General features: G+C 43.5%; 1 protein-coding gene and 1 long non-coding RNA gene across 3 annotated transcripts in view; one reads left to right on the plus strand and one right to left on the minus strand.

Moving 5' to 3' along the window:
• Positions 1-14,423, minus strand: part of Gprk1 (G protein-coupled receptor kinase 1) — a 119,285-nt gene that overhangs the window by 22,467 nt on the left and 82,395 nt on the right. For both annotated transcript variants that reach the window (XM_077701070.1, XM_077701071.1), the window contains exons 5-9: positions 13,929-14,003; positions 9,495-9,556; positions 7,736-7,787; positions 5,553-5,644; positions 4,781-4,880 (exon numbers count right to left, since the gene is read on the minus strand). In XM_077701070.1, the coding sequence (XP_077557196.1) occupies positions 4,781-4,880; positions 5,553-5,644; positions 7,736-7,787; positions 9,495-9,556; positions 13,929-14,003 (381 nt within the window). The remainder of the gene's footprint in view (positions 1-4,780; positions 4,881-5,552; positions 5,645-7,735; positions 7,788-9,494; positions 9,557-13,928; positions 14,004-14,423) is intronic.
• On the plus strand, positions 3,526-4,417 carry LOC144172313 (uncharacterized). The gene is made up of 2 exons (XR_013322992.1): positions 3,526-3,681; positions 3,931-4,417. It is a non-coding gene; the product is annotated as an uncharacterized LOC144172313 (long non-coding RNA).

A 14,423-nucleotide genomic window follows, 5' to 3' on the forward strand; every position in this document is an offset into this window, starting at 1 on the left:
GACGTACTGTTGCGATCGCCACAGAAGTCTTCCTGCACAAGTTAATTAAACATCTTAATTGTGAAACAGCACGCCTAAATGCAGCGCGAGGTTGGTTGATACTTACGTCGTTTCTCAGTCCATGTCTGAGCCTCGTTACTCTCGGCAGTTCGTACTTCGCACCGGGCCACAAATATCGCTTGTAGTGACCCCGTTTTTTCCCCTTTTTCGATGGCGTCATCGCGCACGGTACGAACCCGGGAAAAAACTCGACCAGCTACATAGAAGAAAGTGTTCGACCGAGAAACGAGCCACAATCGCAACCTGTATTTTGAGGGAATACGGCAGAATAGTTGCGGCAGTAGCGGCTGTGCCTGCCATGGTTGCATGCATGGATAAAAGAAAAGTCTTACATGTGGGTAATGGCGTTACTGACATACAACCCCTCCTTTTTTAAGCAAATGAAAACAACTGAATGCAACACTTGCAATACTTTATTTAATATATGATAAAGCCAGCAGCAAGTGTGTAATGTGTACACATTCTACCACAATTATCCCCATTCTAACATTGATTTTGTGCATCAGCAGCATGAATATATCGACAGTAAAAATGAGTAGACGAATTAGTTAGAAATTCGCACATATTTTAATATCTGTAGGTAACAAGACGTTGTGGACGACACAAACAAGTTTCCACACTTAGCGTACGAGTGACGCCGGTGACCGCATCACCATCGACTGAGCGCAAAATGGCGGCCGCCTATTAGCACTATTAGCCCATGGACAGGCCGGACCGGCTTGACGGACGCACGTTACCTCTGGCAGTCCCGACTGGCACGATGGCATCTCACGCGTACGTCCGGTATGAAGATGACAAGAGGTTCGCGATTGTTAGCGTTAGTGATATACTGAGCTTCAATCCCGAAGAAACCAACTTCGCATCAAATGTGTACTGGGTGAAGTGGACGGGCGACGAGGACGGAGAGGAAGACTTTTATCGTGCGCGCATTCTCATTGTTGGAGGTAAGCAAGGCGCGCTTTCTTTGCCATCTTCAAGTGCATACGTATACTGTGCGGTTCGGCTTATATATTACTACTTTTAGGTCATATACTGGGCCACGCGGTGTACGTACTAGCGGCGCCGCTAGTGCACGTGGCCCAGTGGTGCTTCTTTGCGCGGATTTAACGTTAGTGATGTTCCCGCACTGTGTGTGGTGAAAAAACGTTGTATTCCGCATTACTGAGGGCACAAAAACTTCTTTTTTTCCCTCTTAAATGTGCCTTTTTATGAATGGTTGTTCTAAAACCACTTGTCAGATATGCATACCCGGGCCTGAACAAGAGATTTTCATTTCATGTGAGCGCGCCATTTGTTTTTCTTTCTTGCCGGCAAGGCAAATAAACGCGTCGTAAATGTCACAACAATGATTTCTTCAGCGATTCGGACGTGCAAGTGAATTTAATTTGCAGTAATTGCGGACGTACATAGACACGAAAGGTGTCTGTTGTATGGCCATGAAGAAAGGTGTCTAGGCATGGCCATGGGTGCACACATTTTTCGATTTCACTTGCCAACTTTTGAATTAACTTGTTTAGTTTCACTAGCGAAGTACAATTGTCACATCACACTGCTAGCATCCCTGCCCAGTGTTTCATAAGCTGCTATTTTGAAGGTTTCAGCATTATTCTGATTCATGCAGGTTGGCCTCGCCTGCCTTGACGTAATTTTTGTGTAATTTTTCAGACTCTGAAGCAGATGTAGAACACAAAATCAGTGGCAAGAGGGTTCGTGTTCAACGAACCACGGAGAAGAATTATGTTGAAGAAGAGGAAGAACCAGAGGTATGCAAGTCTCCATTGTTAGCGTTGTCCAGAGTAGTATTTTTGTTTAAACACCTGCAAATGTATGCAGCCACCAAAGAAGAAAAAAGAAACGCCAAAAGATGAACTCTGCCGCATCCTTGATCAAAAGAAGAAGCGCATTCATGAAGCCCGAAAGCAATCCAAGGGTGGCTCAAAGTCGCAAGCCATTGAACTGGAGCGTGGCAGGGAAAAGGCCGGGCATGACAAGGGTGGCAAATCTTCCCCGGCTAACCCCCCCCGCTCTCAAGAAGCATTGGCATTGCCCGACCAAAGCAGTGCCGATGAAATTCGGCGCTTGAGAGAGCTCTTAAGAGCTAAAGAAAAGAAAATAAAAGAGCTTGAAAGGCTCAACAAGGACCTGCAAGAGGTCGTGATCGCCAAAATAAGTGAACTTGGTAAGAATATTATTTCCCATTCAGTACCTGTTAATTTATGTATACTGCCATCTATGACTGACATTTTTATGCTGGGCGCAAACGCTTTTGCAGCTGAGAAGAGCACCTCTTGCCTCGAAAGGGGAGCTGAGGGGGGGCCCCCAAGTGTTGCTTCCTCCGGCAGCCTGCCTGTACCACCTCGCCACCCTCTTGACCAGCCCTCATGCAGCAACACACAACTGCCTACTGTGGATGAGAAGGTAAGATTTAACTCAATTTGCTGTGTGGAAGTTAAGGTTTGCCATTTTGTCATGCTTCAGTCCTTTCAACTGAATAGGAAAATGGCAGCTTGCTTTTAGTGATTGGTTAACTACTGTCGTGTGCAGGTAGCCAAATGAGCCAAAATTTCATTTTACATATTAAAATACTTTGTTCGGGTTCATTCATGTCCTAAAAAAACAACTCGAAGGACAAGGGCACCAGTATGATATATATCTATATATTTAATTTAACAAATCCTGGCTGTATACAGCAGGCAGTGTAGCAAAAATTGGTTGAGATACTCTAACCTTTAGTAAATTCACATTGGGTGGGGGCTATTGTGAAAATTAATTTGGGCATGTGGCTGCACTAAAAAACAACTGCCATATTTTTTTGCCAACAGGTGGACATTGGAGGAGGTGTACAAATCTCGCGCAAAGCGTGGAACCGCATCGAACACATCCAGAAGGACAGCCTGTTCGTGAAAGAACTCATGACAGCAATTTGGGACGTTTCGAAACTTTTGGGCCGTTCCCTCAATGGTACGTACGCTTCAGGAGAATTGAAGTGAAGATATTTTTTCTGCAATTGACTGCTTTTGTTGTCTGACTGCACCCTTGTAGGCAAGCACAGCCCGAGATTTCCCGATCGCCCACGGAAGCTTGCCCTGACGCCTTCTAAAGTGGCAGCAATGCGAGGTGAGTGTTGAAAATGTATTTGCATGCACGAAATGCTTAGTGACATAATGAGGAGCATCTTCACTATGTCAGCAAGCACTCTTTATGATAACCTTTTTTTGTACCTCTTGTGTTGCATGACAATTTATCATGGACGTACTGTCTTGTTAACCTTTTAGTCATCACGTATATACAGTTTTGACCATTTCACGAATTGTTTCACTAATTATTTATCAATTATCAAGCATTGCACAAGAGCCTCTAAAATATGGGGACACAAACCAGGCAAATGGTGTGCAATCATGCTAACTAGCCCAGCTTACCTCACAATTGCGAAGTGTTGCTTCGTTCATTTATTCGTGGTACCTAATCATAATGTTCTTTTTTGTTCTCTTCCAAACTAGAGTGCTACAGGCAACGTCTGGTGACGAATGGGTGCCCACCGAGCATGCTCCAAGCTTCCTTGAAGCACATGAACCACTACGTTGTGGAGAAGCTCGCAGACATCGAAAAGCTCTCAAAAAAGTGAGTATAGATATTATTAGCCATTACAATTTTTCTCTGGTATTTTACCTGCATGGTTCCATAAAAATTGCAGCTTGTGCCAATTCAACGTAGGGAACACTTAGATACCTTTTTCGACGCCTATAGTTCAACTACTCATTACAGGCTGTACTTGTGATTTGTCACATTTCGAATCAGTAGGCTGTACTTGTAATGTCGCCATGTTTATGTTAACTGTGTGGAACAATTTCTTTCTACCTAATTTTGCAGGGCACAGACCAGCCAAGACAAAGATGATGCTGCCGTCCGCACCCAACCTCCGCAGACCAGCCAAGACAAGGAGGCTCCTGCCTGCTGAGTTCCCAACTTCGACAGACTAGCCAAGACAAGGAGGCTGCTGCATCCTGAGCTCCCTTGAGCCAATAAAGGCCTTTTCATTGTAATTTGTCGTTTCTTGGCATGCAGATGTATTTGAATAGCACAGAAAAGGTGTAGGTTTATTGAAACCTGTCTAAGCAGCTGGAATGGATGTAATCGCCGAAAGCCAATGGGAGTGTATGCCAAACCCAATTGGTGTAGTGGGTTAGTACCAAAGGGATACACCTATTGGGGTTATTGGAATGATCAAGTGGATCCAGTGGGTAGGACCATTTATGTCCCATTGGTAGTCCCTACTGGCCCAATTGGTTGCTCCCATTGGTGGCTCCAATTGGGTGTCCAAAACACCATTGGGATTTCCAATTGGTTCCCTTTGAAAATTCTCCAATTGGACAGCGAGATTTTTTTCGGCTGGGCAGTATAGCAGTACAACAGGCATTGTAGCCACCCAGTGGCGAAACCACAGCAGCTGCAAATAATTTTCAATCAAACAATGGGGCTGGGCCCTAAAAAGCATTCTGTAAGAAGAGGAAGAAGAAGAAGACGAAAAAGTTGAAGAAAAAGGAAAAAGAAGAAGCAGGACAAGGAAGAGAAAAGAAAAGAAAAGGGAGAAACTAAAAAAAAGGAAAAAAAAAGAGAAAGAGAAAGGAAAAAGAAAGAGGGGGGGAGGAGGAGAAGAGGAACAAGAACAAGGAGGAGGAGGAGAAGGAGGAGGAGGAGAAAACCGGCGTCAGCCACTCACCCCCGTGCTAACTAGGGAAAGCATGATCCTCTCGTTCAGGGCTAGCGTCTCCCCCACCTTCATTTTGATTCGCTTCTTGTCTAAGCACTTCATTGCATACCTGCACACACACGGGCAGGGGAGGGGGACAGAGAGAGGGAGCGGCACTAATGTATAAATAATCACTCAACAGGGCCACAGCAACAGCACACAAAATACAACACACAACCACTCATGACACGTAGGCTACTAATCGATCATGAGACTTTTGCGCGACGCCCGACCCATGTACACTTTGGTGGCACCTAGGTCTGTAGCATGACTAAGTAGGTCTCCCTGCACAAGCATCTGCCTGCAGAGTGATCATTCAGGCCACATTTGTACATTTCGCCTACTTTTCTAAATTAAGTCCTTTGATGGGCACAATCATAATCGTGAAGATTATCACAAAATTTTAAATTAATGGTAATCACAATGATTACCATGACATTGTTATAGTGATGTCACCATGACGCTTATCATCACACTTGGATTACATCATGGTAACACAGCAGCAAATCTTGCAACATTGCTTCGAAATGACGACAAAAGTTAAAAAAAGCAACCTTGAGGTGAAACTATTTGTATGTTGTATTAACCTCAAACATAAGCTTATAGAACGATGTACTAGTAAAGCTCCCATATTCTGTAGAGGATACACAGCAGGGTACAGAACAACTTCAATAGAAAACGTACTAGTCGCTGCATCATTTTTAAGGAAAATATTGAAACCGACGAGAAGGCAGGAACGTACATTTTTCCCGTGTCCGCTTTGCGGCAGCCATAAACTTCACCGAACCCACCGCGGCCGATTATCCGGTGCACGCTGAAGTCGTTCATTGTCAGCTGGCAGGAGAGAAATGCGAACGCACGTTACACAACACAACACTGACCCGTTGCATTGACGCATCGCACTACACAAACGTACTGACATTACTCGGCATGGAAAATGCACTGCATCCATCAGCGGAGTGAACACTTCAAGTTTCTAAAATGTGTTACGAACTGGCAGAACCACGTGCCTGGAGAACTTCACACATTACCTCCATATAATTAGTGAGTATATTATCGTCAAATTATCACTGCGTGGGCCATATGACCTACAAAATGGAAGTACAAAACATTGCTTTCTCACTACCATGGTACAGACTTAACAGCTGACATATTCCCTGAAGCACCCAATGCTGTAAAAAGGCTGCTTGACAGAAGTAATCCCAGCTTGTGTACTCTAGGAACTAACTACCAAATAATTACTGTATCGAGGAACCCGCCCAGTGAACTACTTTCTTGCTTTTGCTGCAACTCTCAAAGCTTTTGTAATATGGAATGAAATGCATGTGAAGGTTTTATGTTGAGCCCAAATTAGGCGGCAGTTGTAAAACCCGTCACAACTGAACTCTGTCACACTGGCAAGCACAATACGCGGCAAATGAAACGTGAACACAAAAATATGAATCAGAACATGCAAAATTGAAGAATACGGTTCGCTGAGGTCTAATAATGGTCTGCCATTGGTATATTCAGGAAGCCACATTTCCCGACTTTGTCTTTGCAACCAAGTCACGCGTCATTTTGGCTTGTATGGAAAGAAATCGTGCTATTTGAGTGTTCTCATTCATATTTTCATGTTTTTGTTTCATTTGCCGCATATTGTACATCAGCTACAGATGCAATAAAAATTTATGAAACTTTCCAACACACACTTTCAAATGCAAACGAAGCAGTGCCTGTAAAGACAACAAAATGACACCAGGAATGTGTAAAAAATTTTTATTAGTTTTATGTTTTTTTTCTTTCTTTCATTTTTTTTTGCCTCAACAGTTTCTGCCTAGGAAGCATCCAGTCCAAGTTTTTTTTTACTGTAAAATACCCGATGTCCTACTTTTCACTCTTTAATTTCATTGGTGCTAATTCAACATATCTCCCCCACTCAGAGCTCAATCTTTAACTATCTAATAAACGCCCCGCAGCAAAGCCAACTTTCTCTGACAATGATGATGATGAATGACCGTGGGCAAAGTGAAAGCAAAAAACGCTTCCCGCGGTCGAAATTGTGGTTGTGTTTCTCTTTTCTTGTCAGGTTTTTTTTTTCCTTCATGGAATTCAGAATCAGTTGCAAAATGCACCATTCTAAACAATTAAATTTCAGTGGATGCCGAGTGAGGCATTTATGAGGCTGACTCTTTTGCTGCCACCTCGGACAACCTATCCACTGACAAGTCCCTATACCTGCCTGCAGCATTGCACGTCTTGCGCCACGTGACGTGCCGTCACCCACTCTTACCCTCCTCTGCAACCTCAGTGGCTATGAGCTGGCTGGCTTCCCCCCCCCCCCTTTTGCGAACAAGGAAATAAGGTCATTTTGTTCTTCAGTGAGATATGTTGCCGCCGCCACGTCAGTTGTGCGGCCAGCCCAAACAGCATCAAAGTGGACAAAATCACCACTGCTCGACCCCTCCGGGAAACGACCGTCAACAGAAAAGGCAGGAGGAGACAATGTTGTTAGTATGTATGCCTCAGAGGCACAGGAGCCCCATGCCGACTGTGCACGTACAGTAGAATATTGAGATGTGCCATTAAATGACTACGTATGCATGAAATGCTGGCCCCGAGGGACTGAAATGTATAAACACAAACTATATGTTTTGCTGCGTGTGAATAATTTCTACACTGCTTGGCGAAACCAATGAACTGCTAATGCAATTACACCGCAAAGTGCTGCCCAAATTGTTTGGGAGATAGATGTCTCTCAAGAATAAAAATGGAAGGAGACGTGCTTTTCTAATACGGCCCCGTAACAAAACTTGGGAACCCTGTGTCGACAAGCACGGGTACGCCTGCTTCACAAGTTGAACATTTGTTGTGTAACCAAGCAATGTCTAGCAAAGTACTCATAAAATGCATGCAAGCATCAGCAAGGCGCTTGGAAGGGCCTACCTGAATATTAAGCTCGAGGTTTTTCCACTGGCAAAACCTTGTGTACTTTTCACTGAAAAGGGTGAAAGGAATGACCGGTGAGTGGGACACTTAATTCAGTGGACACCAAGGCAAGTATGCTGTTAAACACTCGCTGGCATCACCTCAATACATAAAAACTGCAAATCTGTTCGTATAATACAGAACAACAAAAAGTTTACACACAATACAAGATCGATGCCTCACATTTCTCAAAAAGTCCGTGGAATGAGGCATGCACACACGTTCTGATCATGCAATAATTACATCCTGTGCCTTGCAACACAAATTTGAAGGCGCATGGCACAAACACAGGCATAACTCAACACTGGGCTAAATGGCCCTCACACAATAAAGTCAAGAGTTTGCACTTGGAATTGATCCAACCATAGCCGTACATTTCTGCACGTCTTTTCTTTTTAGGTCATAGCACAGAAACATGAATTAAGCTTTGAAATTGCAAATTAGCATAGTCCACCGGATGCACCCCTCATGCTACCAAGCCCACTACCTCACATGCTCAAGAAAAAAGGAAGTGAGCCCGGATGTAGCTAGATAATTTTATTGGACCTTTATTCACTGAGATGGGGGAGGCCAGCTGGCCGTAGTTGGGGAAGGGGAAGAAAAGAAAAGGAGGAGGAGGAGGTGATCAGTCAGTCATGACTGGGGCTCGTTGGAGGTGATCAGTGACATCTTGGAGGGGGAGAGTATACCCCATTTCCCTCTACCCTTGCCAGGCCACTCTTAATAATAATAAAAAAAAAAAATTACCTAGAGCACGTAGGAAATCAGGGTCTTCGTAAGGTAAGAATAAAATTTTTAGTGGTGCCTTTAAAAACCTTAAAGGAGCCATGAAGACAAAATACAAGTTGGGTTTATTAGAAAGACTGCTTAGTCCCGATAACAATGGTACCAATATCATCGCAATCTTCGAACAAATAACGGAGATATTAAAGAAAACGTGTGAAGCAGTCGCGACCCCCTAGCCAATTTCCCCCAACTTTTCTATGACGTCACGGAACCTTGTTTGTGCGATTGGCGGCCACTTAACTGACCTGTCGCGACGACACATGACTGGACGTCTGTAATGGGGCCTCTAGTTCCATTTGACCGCATCACTTGAATGCTGATGTGCAGTTAACGCACTGAAAATTATGTTTTATTGTTGGCCCGTATGAAGTCATTCTTGCTCATAACACGTCACTGTGGCGCAAAATTTGAACGTTTTTAAATACTTCTTGCTTTTTTTTTTTTCCGTTAAAAAACATCTTTTGTGGCTCTAATGGAGCCGAGTGAGATACTGAATTCTAGTTCTTTCAAATTAAACGAAGTTGCATTTTCTCTTCATGGCTCCTTTAAATGCGCAAGATACAGATAAAAATGAGTAGACGGGATAAAACATAAACCTTGCACCAAGGCTAAATGATACACGGCGCTTCGAGAACTGCATTGGCCCCGTTTGGTTGTGCACGCAATTGTTGGAAATCCCAAGCCCAGCAAACAATGCACCCGCAATGTTCTTACTGCACTAGTCTTGCCTGTTGCAGTTGCAAGACGTTTTTGTGACCTTCGAGCAGAGTACGCAATGCAATTCCAAATGCTGCAGAGGAACCATACTTAGCGAATGTTTTGAAGGAACAACCTGCCACCCACGACATCTAGCATGACACTAACAGAATTAAATGCGCACACGTTTTGATGGTAGCAGAGAAGCGCAGAAGAACTGCGTAGCCCGACTCACCTTTCAATAAACTTCCTAAAAATATCGTCCCTTAAGAGGCTGAAAATCTCCTCGATGTAAGGCTAGAAGAAGGCAAACAGATCGGAACAGACGGAGTTGATAATGGAATGTGGAAAACAAAGAAATGCACAAGATGCAAGAAGTCGCAGGCTCACTGAAAATCCTGCGCAAAGTAGCTGTGTAGAGCGCAACGTAGCGATTAAGCCAGCTGCCTGCAAGCATGTATTTTTAACGTGCATCTACACCAAGGACTGTTGTCATTGTGTACATCCTTTTAGTTTTTTGTACGGTTGAAGTGCCCGATTGTTGCATTGCTTGTAATCAAAAGTTGTTCCCTTTTTTTTCTGTCCTTGTAAGGTATTGGATAATACCGCTATCTTTTTTACGTTTAATTTATGTCTGTAAAGAAACTTGTTGAACATTGTTCTCTGCTAAAAATGTACGCTGTACCACTCCCCTCTCTAATGCCCTTGGGCCATGAGGGTACACGAAATAAATAAATAAACAAAAAAGAACCCCTTCACAACGACTTTCTCGACAATTGCAAGGCTGCGGATATATCTGATTACAGCATGAACAATACAAGCCACTTTTAGCAGACACATTAAGAAGAACCAGAAATCAGTTCATTACATTTAATTTTTGTGAATTGTGTCATTTTCTCTGCAACTGTACTCACTCCTGCTTACGCCAAATTATTGGCTTGCAGTATTGTCAAACAAATAAACAAACACCCAGTTCAGTCATGCACCAAAAGTATTCAAGCGAAAGTCACCACTGAGAATGTGTGCTTCTAATGAGTGGCTGTTGTGTCCACTCCAGAAAGCAGTGAATCTGCAAAAGCTCCTTCCCTCCCAAGAGAAAGAACAGTCAAAGCTGATATTTATTAATCCACAAGCATCCCCTGTTGTGCAAGATTTGGTTGGAAATTATATACTACTCGTGCTACATGAGCGTTTCGAAGGCCTTTGAGTAGAATTTCATTTGACTCAAACGCCACCTTGGAGCTGCTGCTACACGACGTTTTTCAAAGATATTTGGTTGTAATGCCATTTGAGTCAAAGGAGCTCCACCAACAACCTTCGAGATGCTCAAAGGCCTTGGAAACATGAACGGTCGTACTTTCGGACGCAGTTTCTGCATGTTGTAATTACAAAAACAATTACTTACGAGTAAAACTTGGTGTTTAAAGTGCACGATCTTTACAATTTTTCACTTGCTTATGTTCTCTATCACTCGCTCTATGATTACAGTGTAGCTTGGTACTCTCAATGTTTTGTGCATGCTTGTAGGCTTTTATGAATTTGATCACTAATAGTAATTGTATTTTTTTCGCCATTTTCCCCAAATTTAAAATAAAATTTTTGACAAGAAAGAAACAGGGGAGCAGCGGCGACACCAAAACACGGCGGGAGTTCACAGAAACTTTCAACAGCCTTCGACAATCGTCGTGCACATCGGCAGAACTCCTTCCACCTTGAACGGCATTTAAAATTTCGAAGGCCGTTTAACGCAAATGTCCTTCCAAATGCTTGCGGAGCACAGGTGCAAGATTGCCACAAACACTAGAGTCTGTCCCAGCCCACAGGCTTTGCGTATGAAAAGAAAAATTAAGAAGCAGTGTTACAGAGGTCATTTTCTGCATGATTTAGCAAAAACACACACCCGTCTGCATTCACAGAGCTACTTTACGGAGCAAAACCAGACACAAAAACCTAAAATTTAGTCAACAGACAGCATAGAGACAATCAATCACCTGCTTGTCTCGCTTGAAGAATCTGCGCTATTTTATTGGGGGACCGTGACCTCATAATCTCAAGGTTGAAAATTTGTCCCACAAGCACTGCTCAAGGCCATCTGATTGCCTTCAATTTTTTTCCCCCTATGCCCATTTTGTGCGCTACAGAGAAGCCCCAGCAAGGTGAACAAAGCGAGCACTGCATGGTTTTAGCAGTGTGCAGTGACTATCACAAAGCATCGTTTGTGTGGAGCCGCATTTTACTTACTAGTCACTGCAGGTTAATTGAAATTCTAATACATATCCAACACAGAACCTGATTAATTTGGGCGCATTTTACTTGATTACATTCGCTAGGGGGTTCACATTTTTTTAAGGAACTCACTGCATGCAATGGTAACGAAAATTGAAAAATCAAAGTTTGTTACATCTAACGTTTTACAACTTAGTTACAGAGTTTTCAATTACTGGGCCAGTCTATGCAGTAACAAAAATTGTGGTCTTCACGTGAACAAACGTGAACATTTTCAATGCAATGAGTTGCAAAACTAGCCAGTGCATCAAGAAGTGACCCCCTAGTTTCAGTGATGATGCAAGTCCCTCTATGTCCCACGCCTTTTGCAAGTTTGCAATGTACTGCCATCTATCAACAGCGAGTTCAATGCACAGATGTTCGGTGCACAATCCGCACCCCCCAAAATTGTTGAAATGGGCCTTTTTTCGCCGCTACAGGAAGATTTATGGCATCTGAAAAAATTACGCAAGAGTTTTCACTCAGCTTTTGCACATTTATATTTTCACCAGCAGGCGTTGCACCCACAGGCATTTGAAAACCACGGCCAATAGAGTCGTATATTGAGGCAGATTTTCGCAACTGGTTTGGTAACTAGTCGCAACTGGATGCCTGCGATGTCATTGAATAACTCTGTTGTAAACCATTGGTCAGTGTTCGTGCTCACAATAAGATGAATTCTGAGTGGAATTGGACGAATACTGCTGCACACAAAATGCTGCACCATTTAACTTAACTAGTGGCCTGCAACAAACGGAAAGAAATGCTACTACTTCACTAAAGTTATACAGTGCAGCGGTGTGGCATTTTTAGGTTTCCCCCTTCTCGCTCAACAAAAGCCACATATCCTCCTCCCCCTTTTTATTATTATTATTATTATTTGATAAACCAACCCCAATACTAATTCAGCAGGCTCAGACATGCAGGATGAATACTCCAAATACAAGATGCAGTGGGCATGGAATACCAGCCTCCTGGTGACAGCTCGCTACACTCCATTCATGTCAGAGCACAGGGGTGTTACTGACCACATTTACAGTTAGCTACAGCATGTGGCTTGCAGACAGCTGCCAGAAGTTGCACATAAAAGCCTACTAACATGACTGTAGCCCCCAATCGGAAAAAAGTGGGGCTATAGAGTACAGTTGAACCTCGTTATAATGAACACAGATATAGCGAAATATCAGCTACAGCAAACTAAATACGAACTTTGGTTGGTCACGCTTCGTTTCAATGACACTTATTCTTTTATAATGAAAATGAAACTGTGAGAGCTGCGTGCGCTATTGGATGTAATGAAGAAATATTTGACCAGTTGGCTGAGAAGCTACTTGGAAAAACTCCTGGCGTCTGAAACTGACAAAGCAACTGGCCCCTTTGTTCGTGGACACTGTGGAAAACTTCATCCTGCTCGGTGCTCTGTGAACAGCCACCAGACAAAAATGACATCCTTCCTCTCAAAAATAGAAATGAAGGCCTGTTTTGTCAAATGAATTTTGTTTTGTTGCAATTTCCCGTTTCATGTTCTGGTTCAGTGGTCTTAAAGTACCACAAGGAGAAAGATAAGGGTTAACTTGCTTATAGTAGGTTGCGTTTTTCTATCGAGGACTTTTGAGGGAGCCAGATCACCAATTCATTTGAACTGAATTTTAGCTCTACTGTTACAACAAATATCGGATATAATGAACTAAATTAATGTCCTGATACTACCTCACTGCAACGAGGCTCGACTGTAGTCAAACCTTTGAGCTCTCACATAGTACTCAAGCATGTCCAATACCCAAGCACTGCGGCGCCTTTAAGGCAGCACAGCTTCAAATTTTGGCCCCACATCTGCTTGCGATGCTCGGCAGGTTGCGCAATTCAGGACGCCAAATTGCCAACCTTATATAGCTCTAAATCTGCTGCCTGCTGGCGCAATAAGCTCGGAGGTTACAAGCCGGTGTTTGTGAGCCAGTACGTGCTTGTGGCATTGAGAAGGACACGGGGAATGTCCACAACAGAAAGCCGCACATGAAAGAAGAGAAGAAGGGGCGGGCGGAAAAATATCAGCCTCCCCATCCCTAGCCCTCAGCAGGCTCTAAGGTACGCCCAGCCCATAATGGCGGGGTCAGGGTCTTGACATGGGCGCAATTATGTCTCGTGACCCCCAACGCACGCACCAGGAAGTGCACAAGGTCACACTGGAACGTGCACCCTCACGCAAACCATGTCCACCAGCATGGACATGAGTTATGGTCTCTTGAGCAACAGCTGCTTGCTGCACAAAACAAAGTTACAAGATACCAAGACATGGTGCAATAAACAACCTCCGACCGTCTGCCTTCCTTCCACTTTTTGTCGGGCCACTATGGCAGAGCCCCATGCCACCGGAACTACTCAAACTAACGTGAAAGGGACTCACCTGAAATAAATTAACGGGTACTTCATTCCTCATGAGGAACTTTTGGACGTGGCCTACAGACTCAAGTGAGTAATTCTGCAGAGAAGAGGAGAAAGGCAATCGATACATGATCAAAATCAGGTTTTTCTCATTTGACACACCATTGGGCAGCTTTGTGTCCACCAAACTGCAGCACTACTTAGCTGTGTGACCACAACAGCATGGGAATTCCCACAATTTGGAATTAGATATACTCGGCCACAGTGCTGAAGATGAACTACTATACTATGACTTGGGTGTGTCCTGGAAAGAAGTATCTACTACAATCTTCGCTGGCAAACGTTGCAATAACACTCATCTCTCTAGTTGGCATCCACAGGTTCTTGAAACAAACTTCCGTGCGTTTTGAGGCAGCTATACATAGTGTGACAGCTCTAAGCCCTGAATCGTCAAATTTTTGTAGATGGGTATGTGTTTCAAATTAAAAAAAAAAAGGATTTTTCTTTATTTTGGATG

This window comes from Haemaphysalis longicornis, unplaced genomic scaffold (assembly GCF_048455015.1).
Source record: "Haemaphysalis longicornis isolate Haplotype H1 unplaced genomic scaffold, Haemaphysalis longicornis Haplotype H1 scaffold_20, whole genome shotgun sequence".
Classification (NCBI taxonomy): Eukaryota; Metazoa; Arthropoda; class Arachnida; order Ixodida; family Ixodidae; genus Haemaphysalis; species Haemaphysalis longicornis.